General features: G+C 43.5%; 1 protein-coding gene across 8 annotated transcripts in view; it reads left to right on the top strand.

Annotated features, from left to right (window-relative positions):
• The window catches only part of FRMD4B (FERM domain containing 4B), a 197,911-nt gene that overhangs the window by 107,469 nt on the left and 77,920 nt on the right, over positions 1-12,522 (top strand). For all 8 annotated transcript variants that reach the window (XM_043551214.1, XM_043551217.1, XM_043551216.1 and 5 more), the window contains 3 exons: positions 4,546-4,611; positions 5,669-5,763; positions 8,129-8,221. In XM_043551214.1, coding sequence (XP_043407149.1) covers positions 4,546-4,611; positions 5,669-5,763; positions 8,129-8,221 — 254 coding nt within the window. The remainder of the gene's footprint in view (positions 1-4,545; positions 4,612-5,668; positions 5,764-8,128; positions 8,222-12,522) is intronic.

Below are 12,522 nucleotides of genomic sequence, written 5' to 3'. Positions count from 1 at the left end.
GACGCTTCACAACGGGAGCAATTGGCAGCAGTATGTCAGAGGCAGAAAAAGTGTAAGTTGATGAAATGACTAATCTATGGTAGCATGTGTGTTCATAAATAAATCACAATGGCTTAGTGACAAATGCAGCTGTGATCAGATTGTAATGGATTTAAGGGCTCCAGACAGTGCAGATAAATCACATACAGAGCTCCTTAGGAGCAGGGACTAGAACCCTGGATTTTTATCTCCTAAACCGAAGGTCTATAGCAATTGAGCTAAAGGAGATCCACCACGGCCAGCAATAGCTGTAAGCCACACATCCTCTTTGTGGGCCTCTCAGTAATGGATCTCTCTCTCTCTCTCTCTCTCTCTCTCTCTCTCTCAATAGTTATTTCTTTAATTTAGGTCTGGTCTAAACCCAGTTTTTATACTGTATGTTGTCTTATACCAGCATAGTGTATTCCCTGTCCTGTATGTCAATGAGCTATAGTGATATAAGCGCATTTATACTGGTATTTGTGTGTCAATAAGGCCTTATATTTTTAAAAACTCTTTACATGTTCCACTGTCTCCCACATCCAGGCTTTCTCAGGCTTTGTCTGTGGAGGGACTTGTCATGTCACCGTTTTCAGGTAGAATCCCAGCCCCGTCTCAGAGTGCAACGTATGGGCTGGATCCTCAGGAGGTGTAAATTGATAGCCCCACTGACATCAACAGAGCAATACCGATTTCCACCAGCTGAGACTCGGGCCCTAACTCTGTTACTGTCCACAGAGAGATCAGTCATTTGTAGGGAAAGAACTGTTGTGTTCACGATGTTTAATTCATTAGGAAATCCCTATCTTAGAAAGCCACCCCCGTCTATGTTTAGAGCTGCAGATTTATTGCCTGTGAGAAGCTCTGTGCCTTCAGGAGAATGAGTTTTTCTGAGGGCATGATTAAAAAAAAATAAAAGCCAGGTTCCCTTTACCAGCTGTAATCTTCAGAGTACTTGAAAGCCAGGCCTTGCCCAGACTGTGAGGGACCCAGAATAGAACAGTTCTTAAATAATGTAAACGCTGTCATGGAAAAGTAATAGATTTTAAAGGACAGGTGTTAAAGGAGCATAATGTACCTTTATTTTTTTTAACTGTTCCAAGAGAGACATGAGAATAGTTTTTGATGGATAAACATGACATAAACCTGAAACTAAGGTGACCAAAACAGTCCAGATCTAATAGCTGTGGAGTGAGCCAGGTCTCATTGCATATCCCTAGATAAACCTCATGGTCCAAGCAGCTGTGTTGGTCTTGAAACTCAAATAAGGCAATGCCATCGTCTTCTTCAATGAGGCTGTCTCTCCTATGTCTGCCGCGACAAGCAATCCCAGCACGAGCCTTCGTGTTCGAATGCATGGGCGGCACGTGAACCACCCATTCAGGGAGGCTAGCCCTTAGCCCCGCTCCTTCTGCCCAAGGCCCTTCCCTACTGGAGCCCAGAACCCCCACTGCGGCCACTGGCCCCCCACCCCACCCCAGCCCCGGAGCACTGGACAGGCAGTCCCAGCATGCCGGGCAGCCCGAGGCCCAGAGCGCTGGGCGGCTTGAGTGCTGAGCAGCCCAAGGCCCGGATCACTGAGCGGCCCGAGCGCTGGGCATCCCAAGGCCCAGATCACCAGGCGGCCCAAGTGCTGGGTGGCCCGAGCTGCAGAGCACTGGCCACAGGGGACAAGCGGGAAGCAGAAGGGGGCTTGGGGCGGAGTCTGGGCAGGAGCACGCCTGGCTCTTTGAGGAGGCTCAGTCTCCCCTGGCCTGAAATACCCACCGCCTATGTTTGAATGTACGACTAATTCATTCCCTCTCCCAGGGGCTTGGACTGAGGATAACTTCCTTGTGACAAGAGACAGAACTCAGGCCAGCTGGGGACTTACTAATTTAGTTCCTAAACTTCCTAAATATGAACTAAATCAGCTGGGAGAAATAATTTAATCAGAAAAATGTGAATGACAATTGGGAATCATTTAAGAACATCTTGATAGATGCCTGAAAAGCCACAGTCCCACAGTTGAGGAAGAAGATCGTGCTGATTAAAAAATTGACCTGGTTTAGAGGGGAAGTGAAGACATCTATAAAAAATTAATATATATAAGAAATGGAAGAAAAGGGAAGTTGATATTAATGAATATAAATCATAAGTTAGGAATTGTAGAAAATTGGTAAGGGAAGCAAAGGGACACTAGGATAAATCTATGGCTAGCAGAATTAAGGACAATAAGAGGTTTTATAAATATATTAGGAATAAAAGGAATCCTGACAATGGTATTGGTCCATTACTAGATGGAAAGGGTAAAATTATCAATAATGATGCAGAAAATGCAGAAGTATTCAATAAATATTTCTGTTCCATATTTGGGGAAAAAATAGATGCTATTTTCATCATATGGTGCTGATAACATTCTTTCCATTCCACTGATATCTCTGGAGGATGTTAAACAGAAGTTATTAACCTTAGCCATTTTAAATTAGCAGATCCATATAACTTGCACTGAAGAGTTTAAAAAGAGCTAGCTGAGGAACTCACTTGACTCTTAATGTTTATTTTCAATAAGTCTTGGAGCACTGGGGAATTTCCAGAAGACTGGAAGAAAGCTAATGTGCCAATTTTTAAAGAAGGTAAACGGGATGATCCAGGTAGTTATAGGCCTATCAGCCTGACATTGATCCCAGGAAAGATAATGTCAAACTAAACTTGATATATATTTCTGATGAGATAAGCTTAAGTGATAAAGGTAATAGTGTTGACGTAATATACTTAAACTTTTGTAAGGTATTTGACTTGGTACAGCATGATATTTTGATTAAAAAATTAGAACAATATAAAATATGACACACATTAAATGGATTAAAAACTGGCGAACTGATAGGTCTCAAAATATAATTACAAACAGGGAATCATCATCAAGTGGGTATGTTTCCAGTGGGGTCCCGCAGGCATCAGTTCTTGGCCCTACGCTATTTAACATTTATATCAATGACCGTAAAAAAACTAAAATGATCACTGATAAGGTTTGCAGATGACACAAAAATTGGGGGAATGCTAAATCATGAAGAGGAGAGCTCACTGGTGCAGAGCGATGTGGATTGCTTGGTACATTGTATGCAAGCAAACAACATGCATTTTAATATGGCTACATGTAAATTCAGTAGAACCCCGTTTATCTGATCCTCCATTAACTGGCTCTCCATGTCAACCAGACAACCAACGCACACAGGTCCAGAAGGGGGTGATCTCTGCGGTGACCACTAGATGGCGCTGCAGCATTGCACTTTCCCATTCTCTGCTTTATCAGGATTATTGATTATCTGTTCTGGCCCCTATACCAGTTAGATTGAATAAACGGGGTTCTGCTTTATATGCATCTAGGAACAAAGAATGTTGACCGTACTTACAGAGTGGGGGACTCTATCCAGGGAAGCAGTGACTTCTGAAAAAGTTTTGGGGGATAAACAGCTGAACATGAGCTCCCAGTGGGACACTGTGGCCGAAAGAGCTAATGCAATCCTGGGATGCATAAACAGTGGAATTTCGAGTAGAAGTTAAGAGATGATTTTACCTCTGTATTTAGCACTAGTGTGATCTCTGTTGGAATACTGTGTCCAGTTCTGGTGCCCACAAGTCAAGAAAGATGTAGATAAATTGGAGAGGGTTCAAAGAAGAGTCATGAGAATGATTAAAGGATTAGAAAACATGCCTTACAGTGATAGACTCAAAGAGACTCAATCTATTTATCTTAAAAAAAGAAGATTGAGTGACTTGATTACAGCTCATAAATATCTACATGGGGAATAAATATTTAATAATGGGCTCTTCAATCTAGCAGAGAAAAGTATAACACAATCCAAGAGCTGGAAGTTAAAGCTAGATACTTCCAACTAGAAATAAAGCATACATTTTTGACAGTGGGAGTAATTAACCAATGGAACAGTTTACCAAGGGTGAGAGTGGATTCTCCATCACTATTTTTAAGTCAAGTTAGGATCTTTTTTTCTAAATGATCTGCTCTAGGAATTATTTTGGGGGCAGTTCTCTGGCCTGTGTTATACAGGAGGTCAGACTAGATGATCAGAATGGTCCTTTCTCACCTTGGAATCTCTGAATAAATGTCTTGTTTATACCCAGGGCTGGTTACTCTGCTAGAGCATGTGAATGTAAGAACATTGCTAGCTCTGCGTGTAAAGGTATTAATAAGTCTGGATTATTTTCACTACACAGGCCAAGTGCAATGAAATTACAACGGAACTGCAGCTCTGCTACAGCTTTTGGGTAATTTTCATCTGATCCTGAGAGGTGTTAAGTGCCCTTAGCTAGTGTTTGAAGTCCATGGGAGTTGAGAGTGCTCAACAGCTGGGAGAAAGAACCTTAGCCTTCCTGTAGGGAGTAGATTCAGTTACCAAGACATCTTCCAATGTGGCTCAGTAACAAGGACATCAAAGCCTACTGTTATAAGTACTGTAATTGCCTTCTGCAGCTTTTAAATGGAGTTTCCTCCATTCCCTCACCACTGACATGTTCCTTTCTTTCTAGATGACAGAAGGCAGGCACTGCCAGGTGCAGCTCCTTGATGACAGGAAGTTGGAACTGCTGGTTCAGGTAAACACCCTGTATGGGGCATCAAAAGCATCACTTTGCCCAACACAGCCTGGTTTTATAGTGGCATCTATGCTTTTTAATGCAGTCCACTTAATTGTATTTTACCAGCTTAAATGGACACAGTCAAACTTTTCTTAAATGTCCATGAGTAAAGTTTTCAAAATCGCCCAAGTTCTGTTTTCAGAAGCAATGGCGGACTTATGCTCCTAAATCTCATTGGCTTCTGAGTGCCTGCATCACTTTTGAAATGGGACTTAGACCCCAAAGTCAAAGAGGCGCATCTAAAAAATTTTAGCCCTCATCTGTGTGACTAACAACCCCTCAGATTACTAACATGGAATGAATTTTAAAAATCTAAATCAGACTTCATCTTTTTGTTATTTGCTTGGACGATGACAAACAGACCCATCTTATGTCACTAGATTCATGTTCTAGCTCTTGGTGCTGTTACATTTGGACATTTTTCAATAAATAGCTTTTTAAAAAAATCTGTTCTCACTACAATTTATAACACATTATGTTCTTCTGAGTTTCAATTTTAAAATCTATTTGAAAACGGTCTGTGTTTTGGATTGTGTTTTGGGGTGGATGGTACCTTGTCATAAGGGGGGAAAAAAAGGTCCAGTTTTTCTGGGGTATAACAGATTCTATATTGAAAAGTCCCTCCTGCAATAAAGTCCACGAAAAGCCTGAATTCAGTCCAGTCTTTCTCCTAGACTAGCCACTCCTTTCCTCTGCCTGTTTTTATACATTTCAACTGGTTTGCAGAGGCTAACAAACTTAGTTGCCTCTGCTCCCCAACCACTTAGTCATTTATGTCTGGTTCTAAATTTCTGCAGTTCTGAAAGGTAAACTGGGGTTTGGAGTCTTGACTGTACTTGGGAAGTCAACGCCCAAGGGCACGAGGCTTCATGGCACCTAGCTGGGTGGTAGACTGCATCATGGTTCTTTAAACTATGTGGCAATGTCCCTTTAAGGTAACATACCCAGAGAAGACTAATTTAAAAATAAAATGGCTGAGCTGAATGTAATGATGTGCTGATGATTCTCTCAATAGCCCAAACTTTTGTCTCGGGAGTTACTGGATCTGGTGGCATCACATTTCAACCTCAAAGAAAAGGAGTATTTTGGAATAACATTTATAGATGATACGTAAGTATCTGTATTTCTTTTTTTAAACAATTGGTGAAATGAGTGTTGCAAACCAATGTCTCAGTCCATCCCACAAAGCACAGAAATTGGACTCCAGGCCAAGCCACAATGATCTAAAGATGACTCCTGTTTTCAAAGACATTTTCCTCCCCCTTAGAATGGTCCTCAGCTGAGTCAGGATGACACACCATGACAAAACAGAAGGGCAGTTCTATAAAATCCTACTTGGGTTTATTTTGCCCTTTCTTATTTGTCTTACAAGTGAAAGGTGGAAAAGTTGATTCAGTGTTCTCTCCTTCACATGCTCATGCATGCCTTCTCTGTACAATTGAAAAAAACTGGGGGAATATGCAAGCATTTTTAGTATTTTCTGGCCTCAAACCCAGTATAAACAAATCTTTAATCCCGAACTGGCATAACGGCAGAGAAATCTGAAGTCAGATAACATAGTAATAAACTCTCCCTATTTCTGTGCCTTTTGCTTATTTTTGTAGAAGTCTAAAACCACTTTGCAGTCTTCCAAAAAACAGCTGCAAACATAGCATGCATTTTAACTCCTTAAATTCCTCTCTCATCCAGTTGTTAGTGAAACCTTCGAGCTGACTGACATTGGTGGGCATGTTGCCTAGTCTCAGTGTGCATTTTACTGCATGACATTGCACGAGTCACTTTATACTCCCTCATAATAAGCATTTCCAGTGCAACCACATCCCAGCTTCCAGAAATGGCAGAAGACCCGTGCCAAAAACAAGCCCAGCTCGGGAGGGGTGGAGGTTTGCAACAGTAGCCAGTGGAACTGGATCTTGGCCCTAGTTACATCTTTATTACAGGGCTGGTGTTAATCCCTGCCCTACCTAGGACATTTCTCGCCCTTTTCAGCACATCCCTTATCTCTGTAGGTCACACAGGAAGTCTGTGACAGTAAAGACACCCTTAATCACAAGACCAACTTTCTTCCCATTGTACAAAGCTGTGCGTCAACCCGCAGCTGTAGAGGCAGTGTCCTCCCCAGGGGTTCTGGGGGTGGGGGAGGAGAGGAATAGTGGGGGTTGCTCTTTAGGATGTCGTCTTAGCTGGGTATCACCCCTGTGTGAGGAGGTGTCTGCTTCTGAAGCCCTTCTTGGCACTATCATGAGTGTATTTTTTGAAGAGCTGCTTTCCTCCCGGGGACTCTTTTTGGAATGTTTTTGCAATGTCCTTGCCCTTTCCACTGTCAGAAAGTGTTTTCTTCCAGCATTTCTTCTAAAAATACCTCTGGGATGATGTTTGTACTCCTCCCAGGAGAGCTTCCATGAGACTTTTTTTCCCTCGTTAATTGCTTAGTGGCGGTTCCACCTGCTGAGCTTTTCCAAAGCACTCCCTGGGTATTTCATAAAGGCTGCTAGGATCCCAAAAAAGCAAGCAGAAATTTTGACAAATGCCAGAGAATTTATAGGCATCTGCTAAAGATGCCACGTGCCTGTCAGTGTTTGGAGTGTGAGCCTGTCACCTCTGGGGGGCAGTCATGCTGTTCCAGCTTGGGGCCTGTCCCCGTGCCAGAACCTCTCAGATGGCAGCACTAGGCATCACTGAGTGCCTGTCTCTCCGAGCTAATCCACGGGGCAAAGCAAGGAGCAAACCACGTCACCCACTATGTTCCCACTTGTTATTAAAAATGGTGCTTGTGGAGGCTTGTATTCTCTTCTCAGTCACTCCCTGTGGACACTGCCCTAAACTGATTCAGCCACTGCAGTGTTCAATAACAGAGTCTGTACGGGCACCTGCTTGACTAGATAATAGTGCCTACACTGACAAGCCGTGCTATGAAATGTGGGCACTTCGCCCTTCTCTTTCGTTTGACTTGACAATTATCAAAAACAGGCTCTTCATCTTGGGGGTCTGCATCAATAGACGCTGGGAAATGACAGCACAACGCGCTGCAATCTCTCCGCGGACACAGTGATTATGGAACCAGCATCTTTCCACTCTAAAGGGCACCCATCCTTGGACTACGTGCCAGTTTCTCAGCTGGTGTAAATTGGAATGGCTACTTTGAAATCAGTGGAACTGCTCCAATTTACAACAGCAGGGCAAGATATTGCCTTAATGTGGAGGGGAGACATATTAGTTCTTCTAATATGCAAAGTATATCAACGTCTGAAAGTGCTAGTAAGTAAACAGACATTTGGCCAAATCCTGCCTCGACTGAAGAGTTGAAAGTTTTGTCCCAGACTTCAGTGTGAACAGGATTTCTCAGTCCTGCTCTTTTAAAATGCTGGTTTGAGCAAATGCGAGCACTGAAGGGAATCTGTTTCAGTATTATTAATGGAACCTGTTCCTCTCCCTCCATATCCCCCCACCCTCCACTCCCCATTTGTTCCTACAGAGGCCAGAATATATGGCTACAGTTAGATCATAGAGTTCTGGATCATGACTTGCCCAAGAAACCAGGTCCAGCAATTTTGTACTTTGCAGTTAGGTAAGTAATTGTTTTCTATATGTTTCTATATATACCAAACATTACAGGTTTGGTGTCTTTATTATTTGGTGTATTTATAGCTTTTTGTTTCAAAGGATTAATAATTAATTTGATAGAGGAAAATTAATTGATGATTAATTTGACAGAGGAAATAAAAGTCAAAGCCATATGTGTTATTTTTAGAAAGCAATTAACTCCTGGATAAATGCTGGTTAGCTATGAGATACTTTGGAAATTTGGTTCTTCCCTTTTTAAATCAAAACAATTTTTTATTAAATTAAACAGACATAGATTTTTTTTTAAAGAATCCTATACTTAAAGAGCTTCCTTACCTGAATTGCTACTAACAACTTTGATTAGTTAAACTATACTAATTCCTAACCATTAAATTTACTTTTCCCCAGTTATGCTACTATTTTCCTTTTCAGTCAGTCTGAAAAATGAAATTAGGCTGATCTTTTCCACTCTCCAGTACTAATAGGACACAACTTCTTGCTAGATTTTTGCTGAGTTTGTTAAAAATTTTTGTAAGGCACTCTGGGAGAACAGTGATTTGTGTAGCATGGGTAAGTAGGTACCACAAGACTGCGCTGTCTGTGTTTAGGACATAGTAGGGGATGGTTCAAACCTGGTACTCACTGAATATGCTTTCCTTCTTGTTTACATTTTGTAGCTTCCCACCTTCCCCCATTTTTTAAAAACAAAACCAAAACTAATTTTTTCCCTTTAAATGTATTTATTACAGGCCCTTTGTCCCTCCTAAACATTCAGTGCTTCTGGCCAGGAAATGAGAAACTGAGTCTGTGTATTGAACTGCAGTCACTTACATGGCAACAGGGCAGAAATACTGTCACTGACTTGGCCATCAAATTGGTCACGTGACTAATCTTCCCTATTCTTTCATGAAATGTAAAGATCTCTATTCCATGTGGGCAGGACCCTGCGCCCTGGCAGAGATCCACTGACCTTGGCCTGCCCTGACTCACATCAGAGGACTGGAACTGTGCATAGACAGTCGGGAGTGGGGGGGTGGGGGCGCAAAGGTATCTTAAAGCCACCTTTACACACATACTTCCTGAGCTGTGCTGTGCACACCTTGGTTGGGACGGAAGATCTAGGCCAGGACCTGTTAAGATACAGAAGTGTTCCTTACAAGATGGGAGATTGGAAAGCACTGAAGGAGTTAATATGGAGAGAAAGAGCTGACTTGGGAGGAGAAGCTGCTGGTAGCTAATTTTAAGCCCAAGCAATTTGAGGTAGAGTTTGCATCTTAGGGGCATAAAAGCTTAAATAAACTATTTTAAAATGAGCAAGTAGGTAGTGCATGGAGAGGCCTTTAGAAAGGAAAAGAGGAGGATATAGGAATAGTCAACAATACACCAATTATTTAGCACGGCAGAAAATATATATTGTAATAGAAGTACCTTTAAGATCTGCATATAGTTCTGACGTTTGAGCAACAGTGGGTGTTCACACGCTGGCACATGCCTTGGCTGGTTAGCACCCGCATGCTTATCTCTCTCTAACACATGTGCCTTGTCATTGTCTATTCTTTAATTAAACCCAGATGCGAGCAGTCGAAAGGCTAGGGTCAGCGCTGTGTGCACACAGCTTCAGTGGAAAGGCAGAGGCAGGGATAGAGCGCGGCGCTCATGCTTGGCACAATACAGGCCTGTGTGGGCCATGTGGCCTCCGAATTCTGCCTCAGACCAGAACTGAGGTAGAAATGGTGCCGGTGCTTCATACTGCACATCTCCTGCCAATTTAACACCTCCTGGTTTGGGGTTTAAACAAGCCTTGTGCCTGCTCGGTATAAAAGGCATGGTTTTAAAACAGGAGCAAGGAAAAGCCATTTTGTAAACACAAAATAACTGATGGAAGGGGTCAAGGAGTTTTGCCTGGGGGATAAAGAACAAATGTGAACATTAGCCTTTTGCGGAATATGCCTTCTCTTCCCCCAATGCTTTTTAATACCTTTGCCAGCGGAAATTAGCATCCTCCCTGTTCCCGGGCTTTTGTATAGCCTCCTTTGTCAGTCAGCTTCCGCATTTACACTGGGAGCTCTTTGGGGCAGGGGCCTGTCGGGAGAGAGAGACTGAACTGGGCGTGGGGCCTGGAGGCCCAGTGTGTAAGGACTCAATAAATGGGGCCCCAGGAAGGGAATGTTTGATTACCTGTGGACTGGGAGTTATGAAGTGGCCCTGAAGAGGGGAGAAATTGGCAGCAGGGCATTGCAGAGTGACCTCTGGCTACAAGGAGGTGCTCAGGAATTAGCCACCCTGTGTTAGACCTGTGTTAGGGGACTGGACCATGTGGCCCCAAATATTCCCTCATTCTGCGAAGCCTATGCATTTATCATGAACTGTTCATACCTTGCAGCGATGTAGCTAAAAAAGGCTTTACGGGACTGGGTTATCTTGCTTTACATAGATTTGAGAGATTAGTGCTTCCAGAATGATAGATGTTCATTGTCTAGGCACCATTTCGTGTGTAATGTTCATAGTCTTGGTGCTGTTTAATGTAATAGCTCAAGTGAGTATCAGGCACAAAGCAAAAGCAACTTACAGAACTTGTTGTTGTTTTTATTATTTAGTATTTCTAGAGAGTGACAGCAAGGTGCTTGGCTTTGTGTATGTGCACAAAGTATTATGTGGTCCAGACGCTGGTCTCATTTATGCCAGAGTAATTCTGGAATAACTCCCATTGTATTTACTGGAATTACGATAGATGCCCAGGTAGCTGAGGTCAGTATCTGGGCTGTGATGCCTGCCCATCTTGCCATAGAAAATACTGTATGCTTAGATGGAGGAATTAGAAGATGGGGGTCCCTTGCTAATCCAAGAGGCATGGGATTTAGTTTCAGGATATGGTTTTGAGGGCTGCTGTGAGATTTGCTGCTGTTTTATTTGTTTTGTATTTTTAACTGATTAGAGCCTGAAACATGCATTCTTTTCTAGTAGTTTAAATCCAAGTAAATATGACACTGTAGCAAGCCCTGGCCATCTAAGAACGTGACCGTTATCGCCTCGTGGCCGCCAGTGTCTGCACAGTGGCCGTGAGGCCAGAACTCAGATCCTCCCTAAAAAGCAATATAGTCCCTTCCACTTGAGCTAAAGGAGAATTTGTTTCCGACTCTGACATGTCAGCATCAGTACTGCTATACTGCCAGGAGAGGGCAGAGGCACGCAGTAATGGTACAAGCTCACAATGATGAGCAAGTCAAGGAGAGGCCAGGGGAGCAAGGCTTCAGAGAGGAAATGTGATTTCAGGAAGGTTTTGATAGTAGATGGAGAGGTTGTTTGGCACTGGAAGAGGAGGGAGGATGGTTCAAAGCAGAGGGGTCCGCATGGAAGAAAGGGCAGACGCTTCAGACAAAGCCTTTGGAATCACCATGTGTAAAGAATTCTCTTAGCAAATCAGCCAAGCGCTTCCTGGTTGTGAGCCTTTGCAAATAAGAAAACACTCGTTTTCCTTTTGAGAACTCTACATTCCTAAGCATTCCTAAGAGCTGTCAAGAGCTCTGCCACTTGGCCACACTGTAAACAGATGCCCTTGCACCTGCTATATTTAGTCAAACAAAAAGGGGCTTCTGACAGGCTGGTGAACAGAGGGAGCTGCCCCTTGGGGGAAGAAGATTCACTGGATCAGAAGGGTTCAGTGTTGGGTTTTTCATGTTTAGAGAGAGGTCAGATCACACAAGTGTGCCCCTACCCTCTGGTTCTGGCAGCTGAACTCCAGCCCCGTCGATAATAAAACCTTAAACTCCACTTGCTGGCAACTAAACCTCAGGGCACCATGTGACAGCCCTGATCATCTCCATTGTAATCCCATGGAATGCCTACTTACAGACACTGATAAGCGTTTAGTGCCCTTTGCCACCCCTCCAGCACACAGTATGGAAGGCTGCTAACACACCTGAGTGCAAGCAAAATGCAGTCAGGGAGGCGCATGGAAGGAGAACTACCACTGTGCAAAATGCTTCCCCAGTCCTGGAGCTGACAGCCCTTCCTCCACATAAGATCCCACCAGACAGGTTCAGGGCCGGGGTGGCATGGCTGGCAGGTGGCGACAGAGCCAGGAAGCAGCATTCCAAGCTTGTATTATTTCCAGTGGACATTCCAGTTTGTTCTGAGCAACCTCACTGAGTCCTGTCTACGGCTTGCCCCCACAGTCCCCATGGGGGAAGACTGTGCACACCTATGGACAGGGAGATCAGAGACAGCACACTCCTGAACTGGCCCTTGTTTCAGAGGGAAGGGAAAATCTAGAACAGTGCAGAGATGCCGGCTCTCTGTGCAAAG

Source organism: Chelonia mydas, chromosome 7, assembly GCF_015237465.2.
Source record: "Chelonia mydas isolate rCheMyd1 chromosome 7, rCheMyd1.pri.v2, whole genome shotgun sequence".
Taxonomy (NCBI): Eukaryota; Metazoa; Chordata; order Testudines; family Cheloniidae; genus Chelonia; species Chelonia mydas.
This window is presented reverse-complemented; position numbering and strand designations above follow the sequence as displayed.